Source organism: Neodiprion fabricii, chromosome 7, assembly GCF_021155785.1.
Source record: "Neodiprion fabricii isolate iyNeoFabr1 chromosome 7, iyNeoFabr1.1, whole genome shotgun sequence".
In the NCBI taxonomy this organism is placed as follows: Eukaryota; Metazoa; Arthropoda; class Insecta; order Hymenoptera; family Diprionidae; genus Neodiprion; species Neodiprion fabricii.
Window position 1 is genome coordinate 24385025 of NC_060245.1, and position 27370 is coordinate 24412394.

The 27370-nt window shown below is 45.8% G+C and overlaps 2 protein-coding genes across 7 annotated transcripts in view; one reads left to right on the top strand and one right to left on the bottom strand.

The window, feature by feature from the left end:
* Positions 1-1764: 1764 nt before the first annotated feature.
* The window catches only part of LOC124186870, a 111291-nt gene continuing 85685 nt past the window's right edge, over positions 1765-27370 (bottom strand). For all 3 annotated transcript variants that reach the window (XR_006871736.1, XM_046578945.1, XM_046578944.1), the window contains exon 5: positions 1765-2249. Coding sequence is in view for 2 of the 3 variants with exons in the window: in XM_046578945.1 (XP_046434901.1) it covers positions 2144-2249 (106 nt within the window). In the remaining variant the exon portion in view is untranslated. The remainder of the gene's footprint in view (positions 2250-27370) is intronic.
* Positions 10763-27370, top strand: part of LOC124186860 (protein madd-4) — a 101545-nt gene continuing 84937 nt past the window's right edge. For all 4 annotated transcript variants that reach the window (XM_046578917.1, XM_046578919.1, XM_046578920.1 and 1 more), the window contains exon 1: positions 10763-11480. In XM_046578917.1, coding sequence (XP_046434873.1) covers positions 11457-11480 — 24 coding nt within the window. In that variant the 5' untranslated portion in view covers positions 10763-11456. The remainder of the gene's footprint in view (positions 11481-27370) is intronic.

The following is a 27370-nucleotide window of genomic DNA, read 5'->3' on the forward strand; positions in this document are numbered from 1 at the left end:
GGAACTCAGAAAACGCAGCGGAAACAGCGTGGGATCAACAGGAGAGAAATTACGACGGAAAAAGCACCTGCTGAAAAATGTCGAAATCTCAGGTTTTCGTTTTTCGGCTGTAACTTTTGTTGCGTTGATCGCAGCGTATTGGAACTGCGCCCAATCAATTTCTCCTGCAAAATTACGTCCGAATAGCGCCGCAATTGATTCATTCCAGCACTTTTCAAAATCGCGAAAATTTTCGACAAAAATACAAAGGGGTAAGCCTTGCTGTTTTTTTGGGCGAAAAACTTTTAGTCTCCCATTCGATTTGTATGACCCTTTTCTGACCAATTGGACCCCCAGGAACTCAGAAAACGCAGCGGAAACAGCGTGGGATCAACAGGAGAGAAATTACGACGGAAAAAGCACCTGCTGAAAAATGTCGAAATCTCAGGTTTTCGTTTTTTGGCTGTAACTTTTGATGCGTTGATCGCAGCGTATTGGGACTGTGCCCAATCGATTTCTCTCGCAAAATTACGTCGGAATAGTGCGTGAAAGAATTTATTCCAGCACTTTTCAAAATCGCGAAAATTTTCGCCAAAAATACAAAGGGGTAAGCCTTGCTGTTTTTTTGGGCGAAAAACTTTTAGTCTCCGATTCGATTTGTATGACCCTTTTCTGACTGATTGGACCCCCAGGAACTCAGAAAACGCAGCGGAAACAGCGTGGGATCAACAGGAGAGAAATCACGACGGAAAAAGCACCTGCTGAAAAATGTCGAAATCTCAGGTTTTCGTTTTTTGGCTGTAACTTTTGTTGCGTTGATCGCAGCGTATTGGAACTGCGCCCAATCGATTTCTCCTGCAAAATTACGTCCGAATAGCGCCGCAATTGATTTATTCCAGCACTTTTCAAAATCGCGAAAATTTTCGCCAAAAATACAAAGGGGTAAGCCTTGCTGTTTTTTTGGGCGAAAAACTTTTAGTCTCCGATTCGATTTGTATGACCCTTTTCTGACCAATTGGACCCCCAGGAACTCAGAAAACGCAGCGGAAACAGCGTGGGATCAACAGGAGAGAAATTACGACGGAAAAAGCACCTGCTGAAAAATGTCGAAATCTCAGGTTTTCGTTTTTTGGCTGTAACTTTTGTTGCGTTGATCGCAGCGTATTGGAACTGCGCCCAATCGATTTCTCCTGCAAAATTACGTCCGAATAGCGCCGCAATTGATTTATTCCAGCACTTTTCAAAATCGCGAAAATTTTCGCCAAAAATACAAAGGGGTAAGCCTTGCTGTTTTTTTGGGCGAAAAACTTTTAGTCTCCGATTCGATTTGTATGACCCTTTTCTGACCAATTGGACCCCCAGGAACTCAGAAAACGCAGCGGAAACAGCGTGGGATCAACAGGAGAGAAATTACGACGGAAAAAGCACCTGCTGAAAAATGTCGAAATCTCAGGTTTTCGTTTTTTGGCTGTAACTTTTGATGCGTTGATCGCAGCGTATTGGGACTGTGCCCAATCGATTTCTCTCGCAAAATTACGTCGGAATAGTGCGTGAAAGAATTTATTCCAGCACTCTTCAAAATCGCGAAAATCTTCGCCAAAATCGCAAAGGGGTCAGCCTTACTTTTTTTGAAGCTGATATTACAGCCAGGAGACAAGAGGCTGGATAAATATCACTTGAAATAATTGCATTTTCGTATTTTATTTGTAACTCGTATTCCAATTATATAAATAGCAATAATTACAGCATACTTTGGCAGATCAAACCTTTATTTCGGAAAATGAGAGAAAGTTACTCGAGAAAAAAAGTAGTGTACATCTGCGTTACTCATTAAATACTGTAATCAACAAAGTTATTTTACAAATTACAGTAACAATATCAAAATCATTCACAATTATCAGTATATATTATACGCATATCCGCACTACATGTAAATCTGCACTCTATCATGCAAACATGTTGGTACTATCTTTTATTTCGTTTTCATGTTGTGTTGTATTTCATTTTCATAATATATACTATTTTTCACTCTACGAATTGTTTTGTACAACTCATGGTCTCTCGGCCATGTATGTACTAGGCATAATAAACGAAACACACACACATAATTGTATACATACATACATACATACATACAGATCTTACACAATTTCACCGAAGATCACTAGTTTTCCGAGCCACAGCGTCCAGCGTCGTTGTGCGTACGTTCACCGTGCACTATGTATTCTGATGTCCTTATCCTCCATAAAACGAGTGGCTGATAGGTTTGTCTGTAATATAAGAAAGTGAGGTACACTGTTAGTATTGTTAACGTGACTTTGATTCGAAAGTGGATAGAGTTTGCAAAAAGAAAACAGGCCAGTGACAAATCGTCCTCCAAGTATGGTATATCAATGACAACTCATTCTCGACCGTTAGTCGATTGTGTCTTATTGGGAGTTTGAGAAAGAGAAGGTTTGAATATCACAGAGGAATGTAGTATCGCATACGTCTGTGAAGAAGCAATGGTACAGGGATAAATTGTGTGTTTGGAGAGGACAAAATGGGCCTCAAAACCGCGGTGTTCAGAAATCGATACGCTTCACGTACTGTGCGAGGTAATACACGTCATCCGATCCAGGGTCAATTTTTATAGGTACGATAAAAGCAAACGAGATATTTAGGACACTTGTAACAGATGCTGATCGTCATCTGAAGATTTTTACCATGGAACAACGATAAAGTACAGGAATTAATTATCGAGGTGTCGATAACAGCGCCACGCACCTCAAATGTTTAGAAAACGTGTAGGCATTCACGCAGTAATTCTTAGAATTATCGTCACAAAAAAAAAAAAGGAAGAAGAAATAATCCTGGGTGGTTACTACGCGATGAAAGCTGTCGTATTTTATTATTTCCTCTATCGCAGTGCCGGCGGGCACTTCGAGTCTAATATATCGATCCACGTCGGGTGATTCGCGGAATAAACAAAAATCGAAGTCTCAGACGGGAGAAAAGTCTAAGAGTATACCTGTACAGAAACTTGGTTTGATTAATGGGGCAAGCACAATGCCTGGCGTTGGCTCAAAGCTTGCGGGCTGCTTAACGCAAGAACTGAAACATAAGGCCGGACTCGCAATGTGCCGGAAACTTGATCAACTCTAATAGGTTTGTGGTCTCGTAACCGCAGAGCAGCCTTGTCCTATAATACCGAAAAGATTTAGCTCCGTAGGTAGCGAAAGAAAATGACGCGAGCAAAATGTGAGAGAAAGTTTTGATGCTAGGAAAATTACCTACTTCAGTTATCAATGTACTTTGAAACCCATGACTCGAGCCACTTAACCGCGCAGCTAGCTCTCTTTCTCCCCAAACTGTCGCCGTCGCGGCGTCGTAAGGCTTGAGATTATACAGCGAGCGTGAGTCGGAGGTTTTCTTTGTGTTTTGTTACGTTTCACCTAATACCGCGCTTCTCTGTATTCCCTCTCGCGTTATCAACGGCCTCGCGTAGGTACTGTACGAATGATGTGTCCATAGTGAGTGGTTGACTTTTCTCTCACGCGACAAGAATTTGGTACAGTCGTCGCGCCACGTAGGCGGGTTCGAATTCTTACTCACATGGAAAATATGTAAGGTCGACCGACCGCCACTGACTAATGGCGCCTAGGAAGCAGCGTGTAATGCCTAGTATAAACAGCAGTTTATCAAAAACAGCTCCTTGTAAGTGCCCAGTGGGTCTCAGGACTTCCTCGGCTCCTGATTTCATCCGCGCAACAAACCCCACCTGCAATTTATCATTCTCCATTTATCAATCCCCCGTACACACGAGCCGACCAGGACGACGAGGACGAGGATTCGGTCATCCTGCCCGACGTCTCTGCGACTGCTCGGCTCTGCAGCGTCCTTGCAGGAGAACAACCGCAAGTAACAGCTTCGCCTGGTCCCCCTTTCTTCGTCTACGCGGTCTTTTTCACACTCTTTGCCGCGATCGACGTGGAATCGCGTTATGAGAATCACTGACCACTTACACGCCACGTCTAAACGGTTTCGTGTCCCGATGCTGGGAGCCGTGGGGGGTCCACCGGGGTTTCTGTCTGACCGAAACATATGTGTTCTCGTTTCGTAGCGATGATTTAGACTCGCCTATATCAAATAATTTATCCACAATTATGTATGCATAGGTGTATTATGTCCATTCTTTGATTGGATTGGGATTGCAATTTTGCGCTTCACTGTTATCGCGCTGCCAAACCGGCGTATACACGAACAGCAGACGTACGCTTTTGGAAAGATGAATAAAATGTTGTTCAGACGAAGGTATTTCAAACGCGAGCTACACGCAGCACCGAACTAGCCACCTATAGGGCCGTGGCTAAGCACCCTGATAATATATGGGTTTCGTCCTGAGTTTAAGGTTCCCATTCTTTAGCACGCGCGTTAAAAAATGGAAGGTTTTATTGCGCCCCCGCCGATGTTACCTGCTCTTAATAAACTAGATTCTATCTGATCTTGGGGGTATATGAGAATGGTGTTGCACCACACGGTGCACCTGATACCATAGCATATATTACGCGGTTGTATCGAGGCACGGATCTTTGCCGAGCAGCTCCATGATTCCTTTAAGCTTGTGGTCAACTAGCTTGTGGTCGGAAAGGCCAATCATAAAACGTTGGAAATGACGAGGTCCTACCGTAACTAACGGCAATCCGTCGTCAAGGTTGATGATTTCGCAGTCAAGTATGGGTATGCACGTATATTCCAAGGTATAAATCACGTTCGGCACACCGGGGAACGGGGCTCTCGGCTCGAGGACTTTTTAAACTTCTATTAGGATTTACGGGGCGATATCCGAGATATTTCAACGCGGTTCTTCCACCGTTTACAGGGCGTTGGTTCATCGCGTTATACGCTTTCTGATGGGCCAATCGCGTGAGTGCTAATACTTTGATCCACGATCTCAACAATGGATGTCTCAATCATCGAGAATTTTCATTGTTCGTTTCGCATCTTTGTGGAGTTTCGTTTTCCTCCCTTATGAATTTACGGCACGTCGTACGTAAAACGAGCGTCGTAGGTACTTTCAGTCTGGTACGCCGTGCAGTTACATCTTGCAGGTGAGGTTCGATTTATTTAAATTTTTTCAATCAGCCCCAAATCAATCGGCCGTAGGTACAAAAGCCGGTGGAACTGGATAGTAGGATGAAAATAAACGCGAGATAAGAGAAAGGAAAATAAGAAATGCCTTAACAAATATCTTTCCACGCGGAGATATACGAGCGAGAATAGTCAAACACGGCAGATCGATTTTCCTTTGTTTTATCAACCATCGAGAAATACCGACGTTCCCTTGTACACCCTTGAAGAAAATTGCCAAGGTCGGAACAAGTCGGAGAGCAGTAGACTGTAAATAAAGTGTTGAGATTTCGGTTAGAGTTTGCTGAAGCGATGAGGAAAGTTTCCCCGACTCTTTACCTATTATAGGATTGTATGGGCGGGTTACCTGGGGGAAAAAATTCTGTCGGTAATAGTCTCATTGCTGGAATGTTGATTTCCATATCGATAAAGTTGGATTTTAGCGAACACTTGTTTTCAATTGATTGATCTGACCGTTTCTTGACATTTCATCACCCGATTATAAGATTAAGATGACTGTGGAAACATCGCGGCATCAACTCCTCCGGCAGAAATTAGATCTTCAAATTTCTCGTCCATTTTAATCATATTGAACGTCATTTCTAGAATAGTATACGGCATTGTGTGAAACTAATTAGCAACGAATGTACGAGAAATTATCAGATCTATCCGAATGCCGTGTATAAATTGGTAGTTCTGACTTGATAGGCACCGTCGTTGTACCTATGTTAAAACTTTTTCGTCTAGCCTACTTAACGAAGGTGTATGAAAATTCGACTCCGAGACTACGCAGCCATTGGTTTGATGAATTTCGGTTTTTCACGTCAACTCCAAATCCGGTATTACGAGAAATTTTCCACCTGCCAGCTAACGAGAGTTGAGCCGAAAGCTCGTAACTGCGGCGATTGACGTTTGCGGGTGAAATATTCAAGGATGTTTTCCAGGGGTCGCTATAGAGGAGAGGTAAAGATTGGCAAAGAGAGAAAAGGCCGGAGGTGGGTAGGGCAGGGAGGAAGGGAGGGAGGGGACATTTCGAATTCAGGCCGTAGGCGTCGCCAAAGGTCCTTTGAGGGAGCAAATATTTTGATTTCACCGTGCCTCCAATACCAAAATCCAGGAGCTACTACCTCTTTGCGTTTTAAATCAAAATATAAGTATTTCCCTCCCGCGATAGCAAAGAGGCGACTGACTTCCCCCGCACCCTCCAGTCTCAGCAGCCGCGACTCTGTTTTCAAAACGGTTCCTAACCCAACCCGCGCCGCTAAAACTCTCACCTACACAAGCACACCGAACTGGCGCATGCTTCGTTGGATATTCGTACTCTCTCCAAGTATTTCATACTTCTGATGCGGCTGTTGTGTCCCTACTTCCACTGCGTATGTATCATTAGGGTGGTTCTTATTTAGGGTCTTGACGAATTTTTGCCACCCCGACCCCCAGATCAACTTCAAATCATTCAAAACAAATTGCACACCCTCGAAATCTGACTTTTTTATTTAGAGGAAGTGCGGAGAATTAGTTGAAGTTGATTTGGAGAGTGAGGCGGAACAACATTCGTCAGCACCCTTAATAAGGACCATCCTCATGTATCATGCCGACATTCAAAGTGTACGGATTTTTTCCATATTCCTGCTCGTATCCGTAAATAGCGGATAGGTGTTGCGGGAGGCTCGGAAGTCTTCCAACTACCCACATCTCGTATTCTAGTAGTTATGTGTTATAGTTGCGACGATTGCGGGGGAAAGACCTTGCGGGCCGTAGCGTTTGTTCACCTGAAGAACGTTCGCCAACTTTGCCAAAGTCGTTAGGGGATTTCTCGGGCCCCTTTTCTCTCATTCTCTGCAACGATCTCGCAACCCGAAAACTTCGATACTAAGTCACACGGTGATTCGTCCCTCAGCCGGGAGTAAATTATCGTCATACTTCGCCTTTTTTCCCCGACCTATAGGTGACTCTGAAATCACCGCGGTTATATCCGCACTCGCATTCGCGATAACGACACCTTGCCTCAATTAATTCACGGCACCGACACCCGACCCGTCGGCATGTCCTCGAAAAGCTGTCAAAATCTACTCACCTGGCCGAGTCGTTTTTCACGCCCACGTACGCGGATTCGCAAAACTCGTCAAATCCATTAAAAGTCCATAAAAACGAACGAATGAATGAATGAAAAAATGAGTTAGTTATGTCGCTGTGCCCTGTTCCGTGTGAATTGGTATATTCGTCAATACGCCAAGTAATTTAGCCCAGAAGCCGACCGATCAGCCTACTTTCCAAGCTGCCGACAAAAAAGCAAAAAAAATATCGCATCGAAAAATAATGCCACCATTGCTGTTACAACAGAAGAATAGCCATTGCACTTTGGCGTGAAAACTATCTGAAACTATACAATATGCTTGGTAGAGATCCCGTAAAAATAGAACGGGGAAACTGTTGTGAAAAAATGTAGGTCTAAAATAAAAGGATGAAAACTCGGAACGGGTTGCAGCGTTCCATATACGCGTGCGGTATATATTGTAGTTCTGATTTCTGGCTCCTGATTTTGCGGATCGTAGCAAATCGCGAATCGTAGCAGGTGAATCCGCGGCTGTACGTAGAAATATATGGGTGAGGTTCGCGTCAAGCCGGAGCCAAGAGTCGAACAACTCGGAGCACCCCTCGGCCATATCGACTCACTGCAATAGTGACGTTCTTCGTTTTCGGGTTATCAGGATTCGGTGAATAACGATGCGATGCTCGGCTTCCTGTAAGACCTGCGGGATCGACAGACAGCGAAAGAGGGTATAGAGGAATAAAGTTTCAACGTTTTTTACGTGACAAACGCACGTGCGGCAAATTACTGCGCAGAATAATCTGCTTCGATCGTAGATGTAAGCGATTGCTCCGATCGTCAAAGTTCCTTGCCCTAAGTTCTCTCGTTTCATCCCACCTGCCAAAGGCATATTGAGGGACACTAGGGAGATCCTTACTTAGGGTGTAGACAAATTTTTTCCACCCCACCCCCCAAATCAACTTCAAATAATTCAAAAACAATTGCCTAATTTCATCAGTCAAAAATTCGTCAACACCCCTAAATAAGGACCGTGGCACCGTAAGAGACACTCGAAGAGTTATTATAACGCGTGCTGCACCGCCGTTTCGCCCTTCGTCGGCGAGATCGTCGGGTTTGGGAAGCCAGGATGCTGGCGTCGCTGGACCAACGCGGATACCGAGAGGAGTTAGCGCGCGGCAAGAAGTCGCGGACTATGCCCGGATCGATGCGCGCTGGCGACAGCGTGGCTGCAGCCAGACGTACTTCGTTCCCGTCTCCCGTTCCCTGCTCCCGTCGGTCGGCCCTCTTACAGGAAGGAATCCATGCTCCCTGCTCCCCCCCCTCCCCTCCCCTTGCCAACCCGCTTCACCCCACGCCGGGTGGTCCACGCGCTCTAATAGTACGCGCTGCTGGGGTGAAACGACTGGGGGATGAAGGGAGCAAGGAAGCGAGGCAGGGAACGGGGAGGGGGAGGCGGAAGATCGTAACCCACATTCCGCAGAAGAGTTGCGTCACACCTTGTTGTTCTTTTTCCGTATTTTTTTTTCCCCATTCCTTTTTCGTCCATTCTCCCTCCGCAGGCAGTCCCGTTTACTCATCCGCTGCGATACATCCACCATGCATCGCGTTTTCCCCATCCACGAGCTTTAAGCTTCCCTCCGATCACTGGTGGACCGCCGACGATGCCGCGTTGTAATCGTTTCACCAAACTTCGCGCGCGCTGCGTTGGACTCGACGTCATAGTTCAATGACTTGACTTGGTTTCGGAGGCGATCGCTTAAGCGCAGCGGCGGTAAGCGTTAAAACTAGGTTCTTCACGATACGAGCTTGCACTGTGCGAGCGTTGAGAATACTGATGGGTGTTGTCTGTCGAACTTGTGATTAGCCTGCTAATTGCTCGGTTCTGAGGATTATGATGCACTATCGAGCTTCGATCGCGGGGGTTTTCACATATAGAGTGCGAAAAACAATCGTACCAATGGATTACTGCGGCGTCTCATCGTGTTGGCAAAATGCATGGAGGAGTGATTTAATTCACCTGTTTTTTTAGCAGGTATTTCCTCTTACGTAAGGGTGCCTGGGCAGATTAAGCGGCGTGATGAATCGTAAATGCGGCGGTAAAAAGAGAGATGCCTGAGACGATGGCATTACGGGTGACAAATAACGGGGAAATGCCCGCTTAGGTAATCTTCGTAGGTAATCTCCTATTATCCTTTTTTCAATACTCACGATATTAAACTTTTCGTCCGAGGGACTTAGCTACGAGAGGCTTATTAAAATCCTAGTCAATAGAACTATATAGGATTCGGTGAACGGGGAATGGAAGGACGAAAAGAGAGGGGAAAATTTCGTAATGCCGAACACTGTAAGAGTTTGGATACCAAGTGATCCGGAATCTCGGCGTGACGTGGAGGCCAACAAACAGATGGTATCCGAAGTATAGTTCTCGTCGGTCGGTTGACATTTTTGTTTCTTCGTTTTCTCCTACTTCCGGAACCGAGTGATTCACGTACGTTCATTGGTACGCTGCGTGACGGGGTCCGTGACCTCGCCGAGAGTGGATATCGCATTTCACGTTGCTGCCGCACCGGAGCTGCTTGGAATGGATTCGGACCGTAGAAGAGAGTCGAGGGATGAGGATGAGACGGACTCATTTCCAAGCTGGAAAAGTAGCGCGGTCAATCGGATAGCGGTCGAAGTAGCTGCTGACCGCTATGCGACACGACACAGTGGAGGCATTCAGCCTTGAGAGGCTTTCCGTAGTCTCGAGTCTGCGGGGTTAACAATTCGTCGCTTATTCGTAACTTCCGCTCCTCGAAAATGTACGCACGACACAATGGACAACGAAGTTACCTACGTCGCGGCCGGCATAAACGCCCGACTTGTATCTACGACGAAAAATCACCGCCGCCCCGCAACCTCGTCCTGCATAAGATAACGAGGTCTAATGCTGCTGGATTATGCCGGGCACGTAACCGCGAACCAAGCGACTTTTTCAAATATACGGAGGTGTGCGGACCTCTGTTATATTAACGCGAGACGATCTTTCGCCAGCTGTATGTACGTACTTGGGCAAGGGACGCGATTTCGCGGTTCCGAATTTATGACAGCCAAATATTGTTGGAGCGGGTAGCTGCGGGGTGACGTTATCAAACCTGTCGCGACACGGTAGATAATTGTCACCGCGAAAGCAGGGGTGAAAATAGAGAGTCGAAGCAACAGTTCGTACAACTCGTTCGACACGTAACAACGTTTGTAATCGTCTACACCATGGCTCGTAGAACTGGGATTACACGTAGGTGGCGATCATCGCTCTCGCCGGTAGATTGACGTAAATTTCAACGAGCTCTTTATTAATTAAGGACAACGCTGTACAGCCAAGATACCGATTGGCTGTCAGTTTGTCTCGATATAAGTGGGGCAAAAACAAGGCTATAGTCGATCTTCGAGATCCTCCGGGAGCGGAGGACGGCGGGCAAAGATGAGAGGGTAAAGTTTTGACCGCGCGGATCTGGCGCACCGCCGCAAGCAACGCTTACGCTTACGCTCACCCCGGGGGTGGAGGGGGTTTGGCGACCCCCCCATCGCCTCGGCTCCCGCGGCGTCATCGGCATCGAATCCACTCACTCGCGTGCTACCGCTCACTCCGAACAGAACGTAGAGGAGCGAGCTTACTGGAAAGCTGGAAGTCCGGCGCGGGCCCCTTTGACGTTTAAAACCACGCGGCGAACTGTAAAATCTGCCCGAAAGAGTCTCTCCCTCATTTACCGTTTAACAAGTTCTTTTCGCATTTTCGATTCGTCGCCCGGCTAATCTCTGATTATTTTTTTTTTGTTTCTTTTAAATTATTTTCCAAATTTCTTTGCTGCTCTTACAACTCACCCGATTGGTCGAGGAGGGATACATTAACCTCAGGAGACACGAGTTTCGCTATCGAGGACACGCGGATCAGTGCTGAAGAGAGAAAATCAACGGAATATTATAACGTGCGAACGTAGATAAGTTCGGTTCGATTATTTCGTGGTGGATATCACAGCAACGGAATAAATTCTTTTTATTTCACCAAAGCGAGATACTGTGCTTGTCTCTACGAGTGTACGATACCTTTGAATCTTAATAAAATACCGCGGCGAATAAAGTTTGTTTCTGTTACCAACAAGAAACTGCAGGCGATCGGCAACGACTGTGAATTATTCTGACAGATTTTTTGTGCCCTGTGAAATTTATTGTTGGTGAGGCTATCCTTTACTTTTTATTTTCGCTTCGTTACTTTCGTGTGTGTGAAAAGAAATCCCAGTGATTTATCAAGATCGTGAAAAGACAAACCTTGAGAGAAATGGAAAGACTACAACTCGTTCTCGTAAGTAAAAATAAACTGACCGTAACGCTAATCGGACAAGATATATTGATGGTGAAGAATCACCGAGAAGTTACCAAAGAAACGTTTCTCAGCGAGGAGACAATTTTTGGTTAATTTCTAAGTACCCAATCGTTCGACGCGCTCTCGTGTCCCGGGATTACAAGTTGCGATTTTTTCCATTCAGCGAAATAATCCTCGGTTCTCAAATATCGTAATTAGTACAGGCAATATGTTGCTCAACAGGAATTCTGCTCTAGTCCAACGTCAACGTCATTTCACATGACTTATTGTCAAGACAAATTGACAGATAAATTAAGAAGATGCGAAAATAATACAGTAACTGCGTGGCAAATAAACTATATAAATATAACATTGATGGAAAGTGGGAAAAAAATCAAATTGTAATCCAATCTCGAAACATAATTATGAATGTGATGAACGAGTAACGGAAACGATAAAAGAAGTGCGCATTTCATTAGCGCCTCGAGTTTCAATTAGGTCTCGTTGATTGTGTCGTAAAACCCTCGGCATTCGAGATATGAGAATTATTAATTATAGTAAGAAATATCCGTAAAACTTTTCATTGACAATTGATAAGTTTTACGTATCAATGAAAGTTTCGCTACGTCATCCTGTTTACTCGCCGACACGTATTCCTACCACATTTTTCTATATCGAGTTATTAATCGCAATACAGGACAAAGAAAAACTCGGGCGCATTCATTCATTCAGCCGACTTCCCGGCGGTATAGATTAACATCGGCGGTGTGTTATTCGGCAAAATAACCGGGACGACGGACAAAACGGGGGAAAAGAGATTCCCTTGGTAAACGATAGGATCTACATTGATTGTTCCGAGAAGGCGAGACGGAATGAACAAAATATATAACACGCCTCGTCGTTAACGAACCGGAGCGAGGGGGTGGGAAATATGACGTGGGGAAACTATTGTGTATCAAATAGGCGGCGAGGAATGCAGGGTGATAAGTTCGCGAGGTGAAATTGACGGAACGTTACCGCGAGCTTAATTCGATCACGAAAATATTCAAATAACGCTGCACGACCAAGTGACAACAAAACTAGAAATGATTCTCGTCTGTGGTCTGAAGAGACGACACGCGAGGCAGACAATCATATATATATATGTATATATATATATATATATGAGATGTCTAGCGAATATACTTATCAAGAATTGACTAAGCGGTAATGCCGCGACCCGAAACGAGTGGGAGGAGAGTGAAGTAAAATCTTGGCGAAACCGAGATAGACCGAAAGCTTTATACTCGGCGGTGTTGCGTCGGTGAATATTTCAGGGTGTAACACTCGACGCGACTAGAGTTCTCTCTCCGTTCTCTCTTCGCTCCTTTTCTCTCCCCGGAGCGGCGGGGTGGAAGGAATAGGTGAAACAACTTGGAGATAACGCAAGGGAGGGCGACCCTGAAAGGGTAAAGGATAAATTGAGTGGGGAAGCGCGAGTGTAACCTCCGAATCTCAGCCGGGCTGCCCTTCCTGACCGAGATAGTCTATTCTTCGGCGTTGGAGTCGGCGAAGAGCTAAGACGTTCCAACGGCTTAAGCTCGGGCATTTCTCTAGAGCCAAAAGAACCGCACGTGGCAGATTTTTATTCCAGCCGGAGGCGCCTTGCGGTCAACTCTGGGAAGCCGACCGGGTTGAAAAACTGCATCGGGTGGAACGCGCACATGTGTGCACGTGAAGTTTAGCTTAGGAACCACGTGCGGTCGCTGGTCGTCTGTGTCTGATACTCTTCTCTCTGGTGTTTCTTTCTTTCTAGTGTACGCTTCTTTGAGATAAAAGACGATACACCAAGCCTGGCGTGTCAAACTGTCCGCGTTGTTTATGGAGCCAACACGAGTTCTCTTTCACCGTCTGGCTGACTTCAGGGTGGATGGCGAAGCCCGGGGCGGTGGGTACAAAAGGAAATTTGCCTTTTTCTCGTGACCAGAAACCCTCCCCTCGTGCAGTTCCGGGAAACTATTCGACTCCGTATCGGGGTGCCGGGCTTCAACCTGTTCCCTACCTGAGTCGCTATTCAGGTAGGTGGAGAAGTCGAGTCAGTAAAATGACGAGTACGTAGCCTGGATTGGACCGAGTTTTATGTCCTCTCTTCAGCCCACCAGATTCGGAACTGACAAAGAAGGTATCCCAGGTCGATATCTCCGATTCGATTTCCTTTGTAATATGTTACGGTAGACTAAAAACCAAGCGAAACGTATTTTTTTTATCTGCCATTAAACGGTTGAAGGGGGTCAAACTATCGTCAAAAGTAAGGCATGTCAAGAAGCGATTTGGCATTTTTTTTTCTTTAGAGAGAAAATTACATGTTTTATTTCTCGTTATGAGAAAACTTTTCCACTTGGATTGGTTGAAAAATATTATGTTTTTGTCGGTGAAGCTGCCAAATCGCCCCTTGACATGCCTGACTTCGGAGGATGGTTTCACCCCCTCAAAGTGTCTAATGGCAGATGGAAAAAAAATACGAGTCGCTTAGTTTTCACTTCACTACAGCACATTACAAAAGAAATCAAATCGGAGAGATCGTCCTGCGACGCCTTCCTCGTGAGGCCGATCCCGCGTCGAGCCGTGTTCGCGTAGCTTCGAGTGTCCGGAGCGCCGAGGTCGTCTCGGGTGTCGACTGAGGCCGATTTTCCCCAACAATAAAAACGTAAATCGTCGGACGCACAATGGCGCGTGCGAAACACTCCAGGACGGCTGCGGTAGCGGCGTGCTGCGACTTTTGTAGAAGGTATGAAAAAGGAGGAAAAAGCCTCGGAGGAATTCCTGAGCGAGCCGAGGGGGCACTTCAGCGCTATACCTACGGTGGCCGGTCAGCGGTTGCCGCAATAATTACGACCGGAGGGTAGGGTAGGTCAGTTTATGCTCAAGAACGGTATCGGATCGACTATTGCTCACTACCGGGATGTCGGGAGACGCTCGTCCTAATTCCACCCCTCAAGTATGAGACGTGAGCCTCTTAGGCGCCCGACAATTCGAACGTCACGCCACGAGCTAACCGACGATCAGCTTTTCAAGCGACTTTGACTAGAAAGTATGAACGAGGATAGAGACTGGCGTTGATCGGAGCTGCGGATACCTACGATCGCCACTTTACCAGACTTGTGAAGATTGTGAAATGGAGTCCGAATGGGTCGAGATCACCTTCTCGTCGGTCCAAATTCACCCGATCCGAGTATTTGCCGGTTCGATTATCCGGGACTTGGCGATCGTTCGATCAATCTAATGATCTACGATGACACGCGAAGGATGCAGCGTACAGCGAGCTGACAAACAGAGTCCTTTTGCGTTATAGGGGCTTGCGAGGAAGCGGAGAAGCGGAGGAGGTAATCCCCGGCTGAAAGCGCGTGGGCATTACGATGCCTCGTGGGAATTGATCCTGGGAAGAATTCGAGAACTATATTTAAAAACGAATACATATTCTCTAAAAGGCTTTTCGCTCCACCGATCAGAGCGACGGGCTTACGGGGATTTGTCAGGGATGTGGAAATCAGTGATGACTGCGGCCGGACCCTTGCTTCGGAAAGTGACGCCCTAAAAGGGTTTGAGGTATTATAGGTATGTATCTCCTCGGGATCTCCCGCGTGTAAGTATGCACGCTCAGGGCTCCTCTGAAGACGGTCAGCTATCTCAGGATTCCTCGTCGCTTAACGAGTTCTTGGCAATCAATGCCGCGCATAACGCACCCAAATCCTACCTGCCACGTCCCGGAATGATGTAGCTTTCCACGGCCATCGTACAACTCTTCTTCGCCTTACTTATTAGCCTAAGCTGCAAATATGGATTCGCTACGGTCCATTTTTTATTCCGGAGGTACTAGTAGGCCGTTTCGGAGGATCGGGAAAGGCGTGGAAGAAAACGAGGATGACTGAGGTCGCGCCGCGAAACGTCGGTAGAGACGTTAAAAGTTGACGATAAGAAGTGAAATGTGTGTATAGCGATAGCCGAGCTAACCGTGGCGGTGTTAGAGGCGCCGTACCACTTCGCGTCGACTATTAGGGTCAGGTTCGAAGAACTGATTTCTACTTTTTTATCGGTGGTATCTCACCTCCGTGTAAATGAATATTTGCTCAACATTTGTTCTTTTTCCTTGCGTCTGTCCCGTTTCATTATATCCCTCGGCGTATCTCTTACCACTACTCGATATTCGCACACTACAAATCGATCCTGCGAAAATTGCCATCACATCAACAGGACGAACTAATTAAGAGTGTAATTTATTAGGCTTATCATTAAGAAAATCGCAATACGTAACAGGACGAAAGTTCCAGGGATCAAATTAAATAGGTTTCCGTTGACGGTGTGAGTCAGTCGATCGAACAATGGAACGCTAAGCATCTCAAAGGAATTAACACACGTCGCGGAGCATGTGACAGCTTTGAAATGATTCCACCGATTACTTTGCAGCATTTATTTTTCGGGTGAAATTTTGTTTTGCGATTTCGACGCATACCCGGACCCGCTATGAATATTTTACCTCGGAAATTGTCACGTTTTCGCACGCGCCAAACTCGGAAGTTACCACATGCTCGCATTCACCGTAGATATCGTTGAAATAGTGGCTATATGCTCCAAACGTGTGATCCTTGCAGCTGATGACTCGTAACTTCATTTTTTGCAGTCTCCCAACTCTGTCTGCCAGTAATCGTGGCAGCGCTAATAATAAAAAAAGTTGCCATAGAACCTGCAGCAATTACATACTCAGGGTCGATGACGCTCGGGGTCCCCCAGGGACTCGGCGATTAACTTTTTGCGGGTTCTCTGGCTTTTTAAACGTTTATTCTCACTCGCGGTTTTTTTCGTTTCCTCCATTTTACCCTTCTCTCTTTTTTCAAGCTTCATCACACCTCGACGCGCACCCTGCTACAGATTTCACGCTTGTAACACGCACGTACATGTATGCGACCGTCTGAGCGGTGTCCAAAATGAAATATTGTCACTCAGAGATTAGAAATATCAACGAAGTGCACTTGTGATGGAAGATAAATGGTAGGAATAAAATATGTCGCGTTAAATATGAATGTGGAGAAAAAAATTGATACCCGATGAGATTGTGCAAATTTTTGCCGATGACACAGGAAAATTCTGCCCGCATAATCATTCAAGTACATGGACGTGAATTGGACGGTTGATCTTTGTTGTTCTATGGACTGCACATCTCAAAGTAGGTATACCATATTACGTACATCAATACGAAACTATGATAATAGTAGAGTTCTTGGGTGTGTCTGTGTGTGTGCGTGTGTGTGTGTAGAAGGTTACGTCTCGAATCCCGATGTGGATTTTGTACCTTGTTTTCGATCGAGGGTGCGGTATAATAGTGATAGCAATAGTAAAAGTAATAATGGTGGTAAAAGTAATAAAATTAGTAGTAGTAGTAGTAACAATTATAATAATACCAACAACAGCAACGATTAGGAAAGTAACAACGGGTGACAGCTCGTGTTCCAACATTCATACGTGGAGCCGCTGTCACAGTTTGGCAAGGATCCGAGAAGGCAGAATACAGCCCCACATCGTAGACACGTTCGATGCGTACCAAAGCGAAAAGCTAGCTATACCCAGCGTTACTGAGGCTGCTGCTGCCAGTGCCTCTGAATGCTGCGGAATTCAGTGTGCATGCCGGATGTTTCGTCAGAGAACCGGCCTAGCTCTCAAGCCCTATCGGCAAATCCGCATATGGATGTACCACGACGCCTGGGTGAAGAGCCAACAATAAACCTGGTCGATAGAGAGTCCGATTATCGAACATCGCAACCCTGACGATTAGCTATGTTTCGTTATTGGAACCTGTGATCGACGATTGACATTTCAAAAACGACGAAATTGTACAGGTCGTCAATGGGAATAAAAAGATAAATAATGTATTGAAAATAAAATTTTCTGTACTCAGTTTTTCAAGACATTGTTCGTTCTTACCTTTTTTCCATTCTTTTTTGTTCACCGCGACGGAAAAGAGCCTGAATGTGTGGTCTTTCATCGGTGAAACAAAACACGTATACCCAAGGTATCCACGCTTCGCACGAGGGTTAATACTTGTATTATGTACACATTTGTACATGGAACACAATGCCTACAGTGTTCTATGTAGGCACATAGAACTAGGAAAGAGTCTTTGCCGTTAATCCAAATCGATTTTTACGCGGTGAAGGCAAAGGAAAAGGCGAAGGCGACGCCGGTGACGACGACGGCTCAATCAGGAATTGACTCCCAGGGTCTCGGATGGAAAGGAAACTTTTGTTGCGGGATTAGAAGTTACTTTACAGTTGATATTCTTAAGCGTCCTTCTCTCCACAACCCGCCTCTTATTCTCTTTTTATCCGTCCTCCTTAAAATCCGAGTTGGAGACCCAGTTCCATTTCATTCAATTATACGGACACCTTTGCGAAAAGAATGCAAGCTCATTAAATTAAAAAATACAGAAACGACGACGCGACCACGTGTCATAATATTGCTGCAGAAATGTAATTTAATCGTAACGGGAATGCAGCTTCGCCGAGGATCTTGAAAATTGGATTAGGTTGAAGAGAAGAATGAATTTGCAGCGATGAAAAATACGAAAAACTGGGAAGGAGATTCCAGAGTTTGAAATGAATTGCTAATGTCTGAATCACGTGCACGGTAAGAACGTAAGAAGTGATCCTCGTTTGTCGCGGTTGTAAAAGATGAGAGAAAAAAAAAAAAAAAAAAGAAATGTATTGTGCGTAGAAAATATGATAAAAGAAGAACAATTAAGATGCGAAATATAATTTTATGGCTGATTGTGTGGTAATTTAATGCGTTTCATCCTACACAAGTCCTTCGAGTGAGACTCGTCGAGGCGGCGCCTGGTAGCCGAAGACGACCCACCCGACCCATCCGTTCCATTCGTTCAACGCTAGTCGGCCAGCTCCCCTCTCCGCCCCTCTGGAGGACTATCCTCTAACGGTCACGTTTTTAATTGGGTAAAAATTAGCGCGACTCCCCCCCCTCGCTCTTCTAATTAGCCCAGTGCGACCGAGTCCTCGAATTTTGCCAGCTAAACATTTTGCACAGTTTTCGCATCGTCTGTTATTACCAATTTCACCGGCTTGACCACGGTTTAACGCGCTCATTCCCCGTGACATAATTTCCTCAGATTAGCATTATTATTATAACTGTTATTACTGTAATTAAGTACAGGGTGTAGACAAAAAAAATTCACCTTCTCTCTCTCTCTCTCTCTCTCTCTCTCGCACTGAGGCAGAAATACGCTACACGTATCGTTTGCCTTTGTAATTTTTTTCTCCGTTGCGGTTTGACGTTAGTGCGGCTTGGATGTTTCGACCTGATGCTGGGCTTCTTACACATCGTATATCTCTGGTAGACTTATGACCGTCGAGTGTGTTTAATTGACGAGTATGATGCACACTGTGCAGTTAACAAGTGGACGCCACTGATTGCGTGAGCTGCACTGCGCAGCAGTTGCTTCTTCCAGTCTTGCAGTGTAGGAGGAAATGTTTTGATTGTGATAATTGAATCTTCGTCAAGTGTGTACATTAGACTATAGAATTAGCCACTGTGTTCCGTAAATTAGGTCAGTGTACACCGTATAGCTAGACCTCTAATGCAATGTTCGATCATTGAAACGGACGTACAAAGTACAAACATTTCATTATATACATATAATCTATTTCAATACCCTCTTCCAAATGCCCAAGCTATTTGTTTTGCTCCTCGGTTGAGGCAAATTAATTATACGACTGTGTGTGTGTATATATATATATATATTCAAAATCAAGCAAACGGTCACGGCTTATTATTAGCAGTAACGCTCAGTGCGCGGATGAAATCTGCGGAATAAAAGGATTAGAGACGATTCACAAAGTTATGAATAATCCTGAGGATATCCTCATGTATACATATAGCTGCAGAATCTTCGATTCTCTCTCGGTGGCTGCAGACGAACGCAAATGCAATTCCATCCATTGATTGGCGTTTCCACGGCAACGTAGAAATCTTGACGTCATTCCCAAGGTAAGCTTCACCCGCTCCTTCGCGGCTTTTCACCAAGGAGAAAAGTCAGGTACTTTGCTAGATATATATATATATATATAGAGAGAGAGAGAGGGGGGGGGGGGGGGGGGAAGAGATCCGTAGGTACATCGAAATCGGTGATTTCTGGAATCTCCCAATTATCCACATTCCATTCGTACTGCAAGATGACCGCCAGTACCCGTAGTTTGAAACGAGGTATTTTTAACCGACCTCGTTTCCCACGAGTTCAAGTACAACGCAATCAAAGTATAATCATGATTATTAACTCGTTAAAATTCGATACAACCGTATCGACTGATTTGTTCCCACACCTTCCATTTTTCTTCTTCGTTTTGTTTTCATATAAACATAAATCCCGATCCAGATTCACTTTGTTTGAATTCTGTACTTCCTCTCCGAGTCCGCCTTTGAATATGGAACGAAGCAAATTGCTGAGAACCCGCCGACGTTCATTCAGCTGAATATGTTGTTTGAACAAGAGGCACGAGCAACGCCTATGCAGAGATTGAGTTTGCAAAGCACTGTATGCAGCGAATAAAGTAAAAAAAAAGTGTGCGTGGGTGTGTGTTCTTTCAAACAAAAATAAAACGAAGGGGGATGAAATTCGGTGAATTTTGTTTATCCATTTTCAATCTTCTACTTCTCTTTTTCCGTGACCTCCGTGTATTTTCATTTTCTTTACCCATATTTATATAATGGCTTCGAATTTCGCCGGGAAATAACGAGGCAGCGGTAGCCGTACAGGCATGGTGTACCTACAGGCTTGTATGTACCTACACACGTGACCGTAAAAGGGTTAAAGGGTGGCCGAGCGGAAGGAGGAGGGCCCCGAGGCTACGTTCGTTTTCAAAAATAGATTTTCCGAGCTTATTGTTACCTGGCCATTAATCAAGGGTCATGCATATACGCGACGAAGGTATCCTAATTCTCTTTATAAATCGTCCACTCGATTTATACGCAAATAGCCAAAGAGGCTATAATACCGCGGTCACATATCCCCTCGTTTATATTCATGTACGATCCGTATAATAGACGTATAATGCGTGTATGCGCACATGCTTACATTCTCGTCGTATAACCTGCCAGAGAAATCACTTGTTTTAATACTTAATCAGACTTATACCCGAAGTGTTGGTGGATTCTTCTTTTTTACTTTACCTTTCGAAGGATACTGGTTACGGTTAACCATCACGCACGGTGTCCGGTAAGAAATCCGTAACTACTTCGAGGACATTTCCAGGACATTTTCAGGTTATTCACGGAAATTAAGAATAAAATATTTTTCAAGGATAGTTTTCCGGAATTTTGAAAGAAACCAAAATTTACGAACATTTCCAGGACCACTGAACACCGTGCCATGAAAAATCGAAATAACAGGGGATCGTTGTCGCGAAGTAACTCATACTGCCTGTAAACCGTAACTTTTTTTTCAAACTCGGTATTTCGAGTTTCAATGATTACACCGGTCAACACGAATTTTGAATCTGGATTACAGGTGTCTAATTTTGGTTTCTTTCACGTAACTAATAAAAGAAAAAGTAGTTTTATTAGATCAGGTTTGCTTTTTGTTTCAACGTGCTGCTACCTGCTGCTTATATTATCAACCAAAAACTCCAAGACTTATTTATAGACGTAAAAAAGATAAGAGCAAACTTTACAAGTAATAAGTAAAGATTTTGGTCGTTATTCGATGTATGGAATCAAAATTTATTCATTCAAATATAAACCGAAAAAAAAGAATGTTTCGTCGACCTGTGTTATCACATCGGTGACGAGAAACTGAAACTAGTTTAAAAAGCGCCGAACTACATATTCATAGTGTTTTATCCCGCAAGTCAAAATCGATGAATTCCGTTAGCCTTGTAAGAGAGCAATACTTGTGAAAACCAGGTTTATAAAAGGGCCAAGGAAGACAGTGGGAGATAACAAAGCTGCCGTCAGAAACCGTCGCGCAAGAAACTTTGGACAAAAGGTTCGGGGTGTCAAGTTAGGGGGACAGGTTTGCAGATCTTGCAGTTTGTCAAATTAGTATTTCGTCTGTCGCTCGACGAGTCCTCGAGCTCCGTTTACCGTGAAGTGGGGGAGGTGAGCTGGCAAAGAGTAGATATTAATTGGTGCTCATAGTCGAGGAGCGCCTCCGCAGTCCCGCATGCCGCATAGGCGACGACCTGATTGGCGAGGCAAGCGGTCACGTGGTCGAGGTGGATCAATCAAGCGCTGACGGACCGTCGGAAAGCTACGTCGTATGCCTAAGCCCATGATGTTGTACCTGGGTCCGTGACGCGTGTTGGAGTGGAGGGACCACTCGTGGCACGAAAGGCATTAATGCCTCCCTGGAGGAGCTTTGGCTCAACGACAACAAGCGCGCAGCTCGTTTGGTTCGCACGCGGCAGGTTTCGTTCCGCGATCTCATTTCTATATTGATTATCGTTCCCCTTCGTTTTCGCTGCATACGTAAACAAGCCGCCTCGGCCCTCAATGTATAATTCCGCATCGAACGCCCGGAATTTATTTCGTTCTCGCTTTAGAGAGCGCGGAATTATTCTAGGGCGAAAAGACTGAAAGTAGAGAGAGTAAAAAAAAAAAAAAAAAAAACGGGGGATGAAAAAAAATTGGTGAAAAATAAACCGAAACGGAAGAAAAGAGCGACGAAAATACACACGGTTTTCAGCTAATCGGATCGTTGAACGAGCCCTGGGACTCCCTTTGTTGATAATTCCCTCGCGCTACATCGGCGAGCGTCGTTGACAAGGGTGGAAAAAGTTACGCAAATCCCATCGCCGATATCCAACCAAGTTCACGGTCCGTACGTGTTCAATTGTACCTGAATACAAAGCAGGAACCACAGACTGGTAAAAATAATCACTTTCGGTTAAATATCAATATTTCCAATTTCGAAATTTGCAGCTCAAGCAGCAGCCCGGTTATTTAAGTATTTAAATACGATATTATTTTATTCCTACTAAACCCAAGTCCCTCGTTCTCTCGACAGGGGAAATTTAATTTGGACGGAGAAAAGAAGCGAGGGAACAAACAGAGCCGGATCGAATGGTCGAAGATGAAGAAATGAGGGATGAACCGCCCCTAATACGCAACCCTTCGCGTCGATTGTTGATTGAGGCAAAGGCGTTGTTCTAGTGTTGGTGAAAAATGAAAATACGTGAGAAAGAAGGGGCGTCGTAGGTGACGAGGGGGTTGAAGCAATGTCAATTCCCCCCGCATCCCGGGCAAAGTCTACCTCCCTCGCCCATATTTCTGGCTCGCACCGAACTGGAAGATACATCTAGATAAATGCGGCGAAACGTGCCCCGCAAAGCGCTGTTTATATTTTGTCCCCAAAGCGGTGGCGGGTAGTCGAGGCTCCGCGTAAGGTGGACAATAATTCACCGTCACCGGTCGAAGATTTACTGTCAAACGTATTTGAGTGGCTGTCGCGGGTCGGGCACGAATTGCACACCGAGGAAATTTCTCGACCCGAGTTGAACGCGAGGTGCAGGGAAGAATGCTCGCGGCAAAATCGTCACGGTTAAACTCCGTCGTTTTAAAGGTTAACCAGCTAAACGTGTAGCCGGAGATCTTTGACGTGGGTCGAGGCCGGGGGGCGGGCATCACCTCGTCCTCGACACGCCGCGATCGGTCAATTATTTCCCAACCTTATTTTTCCTGCCTAAGGGAGCGGAAAACAAGCCCGACTAGAGTTCGTGTGTGAGCAAAATTTTTTAGCTGGAAAATTTTACAAGCGCCATCCTATCTGTTCGAAATTCCCCCGAATCGCGAAATTTCTTCTATTTTCTTTTTCCACTTCACACTTTCAGGCTAAAAAAAGAAAATTCACCAATTCGCGGATTCGCAATCGTCGAAACTCGTTATTACCGTAATATGCTGTTGTTAAAATAACCATAATATGGGACTCCGTTTCTCTCCCGCTCTCAATTCATCAAATTTCAACCTCGTATAATATTTTTTGCAAACGGTTGCCTCTCGCAAATGCTAAACTGGCGTCGAGCGAACGCCTCTCCGCCTCTGCGTGCCTTTGAGACAAAGTTACTTTTGCTGGGGTTGAGATTCCGGGGTGAGTTTGCTCGTCAGCGTATACCTGCAGTAGATTTTTCTTTGGACGAATAACGCGAATTGAATTTTTATTCCATCTCTCTACTCAGCCAGCCGTTGGCGAATAGTCGTCGAACCGTCGTCACAGCATCCTGAAAGCGAATCACATACTTCTTCTAATGGATTTCCGGCATGTGTGTGTTAATTCTTTCTCTATTTTCTTCGCCATTCCTCAAGAGCTTCTCGCCCTGCACTTTTCCCGATTGTAACCGAAACGTACTTTCGCCGGTCAAGAGGAGTTTCCAGCGTGCTTGTGTCACCGTGAGGGAAATCACGATGCAGTCACTGGCCCCTTTCTCAGGACCAGACCAGAGGAACTTCGTCCCGATGCAATAGATGTCAGTCCTACTTTTGGCATTCCAGGTTATCAATCGCCTCGCAGGTATAATAGAACCACGAAAAGAGGCCAGAGGTTGCGAACCAATATTTGCAAACCGTTTCCCGTGTGGCCTGTAATATCCGTCAGAAAACGGGACACGAATGTCAGAGGTTGACGGTGTAAACTTGTAAACGATTTTTCCTTCGTTTTTGTAACGCCAAAAAGGGAGATGATCAAAGTACCGTGCATTGGTAGTTAGAATCATCGACACTGCGCATCTGCGCTTCTGCGCGACAGCGGTATTTTCCTCGGTGGCGAAGCTTTTGTCCTGTAAAATGTTGGAATTTTTACAACCGGAGTATTGAAGTGAGTGACAAGGATTTTACCGTCGTCAAACGAAACGGGTGTAGTTGCGGCGGCAGTCGATATGCATTCGCGAGTTCGTTGCTGCAGCGACTACTGCAATGGTGAATGGCACGGTGACTCGAGTGTCTATCGAGGACTGAAAAGCGAGCGCCGCGTCAAAGCTGCGGCAACCCGAGCGCAGTACGTGCACCAAGAACGTGATGCGTTTCGGGCATTGAGGAGTCCGGTAGAAATGGACCGGCTGTAATTTCAAAGCAAAAAGCATATTCTTGTAGCCGTTCAAATATCCCGGCCAGCAAACGCCGCCGTGGAACAATTTTCTAAACGAACGATTTCGGACCTGTGAAAACACAGTACGAAAACGGAATTTTCCCAAGCTACGCGTACGGAACCCTCAATTTTTGTTTATGCTCACATAGCAGCGCACGTACGGTACATATGTGGGCACATGTACACGAAATCTCCATTATCGATCAATCTCCGACATGACGCGCATCACCGTCGCGGTATTTGCCGGTGGTTTGAAAAGTCATTCGAACGCTAAGGACGACGCCCTCGATTTCCCACCGTTCGCGTCGAGTTGAATATGAATTTTCCACCACTCCTCCCAACCGCGAACCCGGGGGTTCGTTGTCGATTCGTTCCACCGCGGCGCCGGATGTGGGGATAGATCGAACCGATACCGATATACCGGAACCAAGGAGGACAAAGCCGATACAATGGTCAAAGCCAGAAGGTCAATTCGCGTTTGACACAATGCATCAATCAGCTGTTTGCAAACAGCTCGTCGAGGTCCCGCCTGGCTTTCAGATAGCTCCTGCAGCAGCGGCTGCCGCAGGATTATCCTGATTCCCGGTACACACGAGAATGGATCACCGTTGCATCCCGATTGCTCGGCCATCTCCTCGTCCGAGTACAGCCACTACCCGCGCATTCGCCACAAGGGTTCTTTTATTCCTCCTGCTTTCTTTGTTCCTCTCTATCGGCTTTCGAGTTTGCCGGACAAGTAGGACTGGTAGCGAGCCAAGGGTACGTTCACCAGAATTTGCAAATATGGTATTTCGAAATTTTTACAAACCGATTTAAAATCACATCGATCGTGTCCGCTTGCTCTGTGTGAGGTTGAAGGTGTCGAGTTACTCGAGAGCTCGAACGAGAACTTCAATAATGAGGGATACCCCTGACGATAGGATCAATACCGGATCCCGGGCAATTAGGTATCGGGGAAACCTTAATCCTCGGGAAAGTCGAGGGGACGATTCGGAAGTTTCACGGTGAGATCACTGGTAGTGGTAATGGCGCACGCACAGGAGTATCGGTAACGAAGTATTTGATTTGAGGAGGAAAAGGAAGACTTTCCAAGCTGAGTTTCGACTGGGTAGTAAAATGGCCGATTTTATCCCCGCATGACGTTATCTGTTAGCACGGTTTTCCAAAGGGTTTAAAATTCCCGGATAAGCGGGTAAGATCCCAGGGCAGCTACCGGCACGGGGCTGAGAATTATCTCCCTGGCTTTATACCTGATCTGCACCTACACCCGGATACCAGCCAAGTTTTGCCAAGGTCAGAGTGTCGGGAAACGCGTTTTGGCCTGCAGGAGGATGTGTATGTACATACGCAAGGAATAAAGAGCTGGAGAATGCTAAGAGCGAGAAAAAGGCCAGTCTCACGGGATGGGCCACTACCGTAACAGGGTTGTCGCACGCGCTACTGGAATAGGAAGTCGTTCCATTCCGAAGCTTGCAAGCACCCAACTGTCGAATCAGTCCATAACTCGTCGGCTCGCGTCAATGCCTCACGGCTAGCATGATCCGTTTCTAAATTCAAATCTCCACGCAGACTTGGTAATAGCGAAGGAAAAAGAAAAGAGACAACAACCGGGGCGAAAGAAAAATTTTCAACCTGTCGGAGTGAGAGGGACGTTGCGGAGGGCGGTTAATTTTGGAGGCCGGAAACACGTAGTCCTGCAGTCCCTCTGTTATACCTGGTAGGTCGGACTACGGTAGTTAGGTAAGATCAGACGGGGTGAGAAATGAACTGGTTAGATACAGCCAGACCAGCTACCTACACAACGAGGCGGGAGTTGAAGTGATAATGAACTAATACCGGTTATGACGTAATCTCCATAATAATAGCCACCTGATTGGGTGGAGGATCCTCTCTCCCTCGGCTGCATAGAGATTCAAAATTACAATCTCGGATTGTGTTTACGACGTGGTGAAAGTAGATCCTGATTTATACCGATCTTAGATTCAGCCGAGATTCCCCGAGTAGATTCAACCTGATTCTCAAGATCTATATCACCTCGAGAGATCACGCCGGCTGGCCGGCCAACGGCCGAGTGATTTATGCCCGTTACGAAGCGACTGTGACACCATCTTAAACCAAATCGAACGACAACTGTTGTTAGCCAAGTTATGCTCGATCGGATCGATTCGAAATTCCAGCAATCCAGCCTGGTATCTCCTTTCCTCTAAATCAACGAAGAAATTGGTACACCACGGTAACCATATTACGTATGCAAACCCATTTACACGCCACAAATGACATCGGCAGGGTGTCGTCTGACACCCAGCCCGAGACTGTGTTACTCATACACGCGCGAGAGTAAGAGCTAATTCGGTATCCTTCTCATTCGGCCTAGCGCAGGATAGGGATACTTTGAAGGGCTATTGGTACCCGGGCACGGAAATCCCGAGATTGAAAGCTAGCTCGAGGCCTTGATAATGACAATTAATTATCGCGGAAGTTTCGAATGTCGTTAGTAGAAGCAGCGTTGATTCGAGCTAAGTGTACCGGGACCGACCACGGTGTAGCAGCCGTGCACCCACGTACACGATGCAACAACCATCCGTGAACAAGGTTAAATAACAGGAACAAGCCTCACCCCCTGCTGCTCGACGAACGCTGTTGCTCATTGCTCGTAAGCTGCGGCCCGCTTCGTCCTGCGAAGAACTTTGTCAAGGTAGAGGATGGTGCCGGGCGAAGCGTTTACCGCGAATAGAAATATTCAGGCTTAGCCGAGATATGGGGATGTAATGTG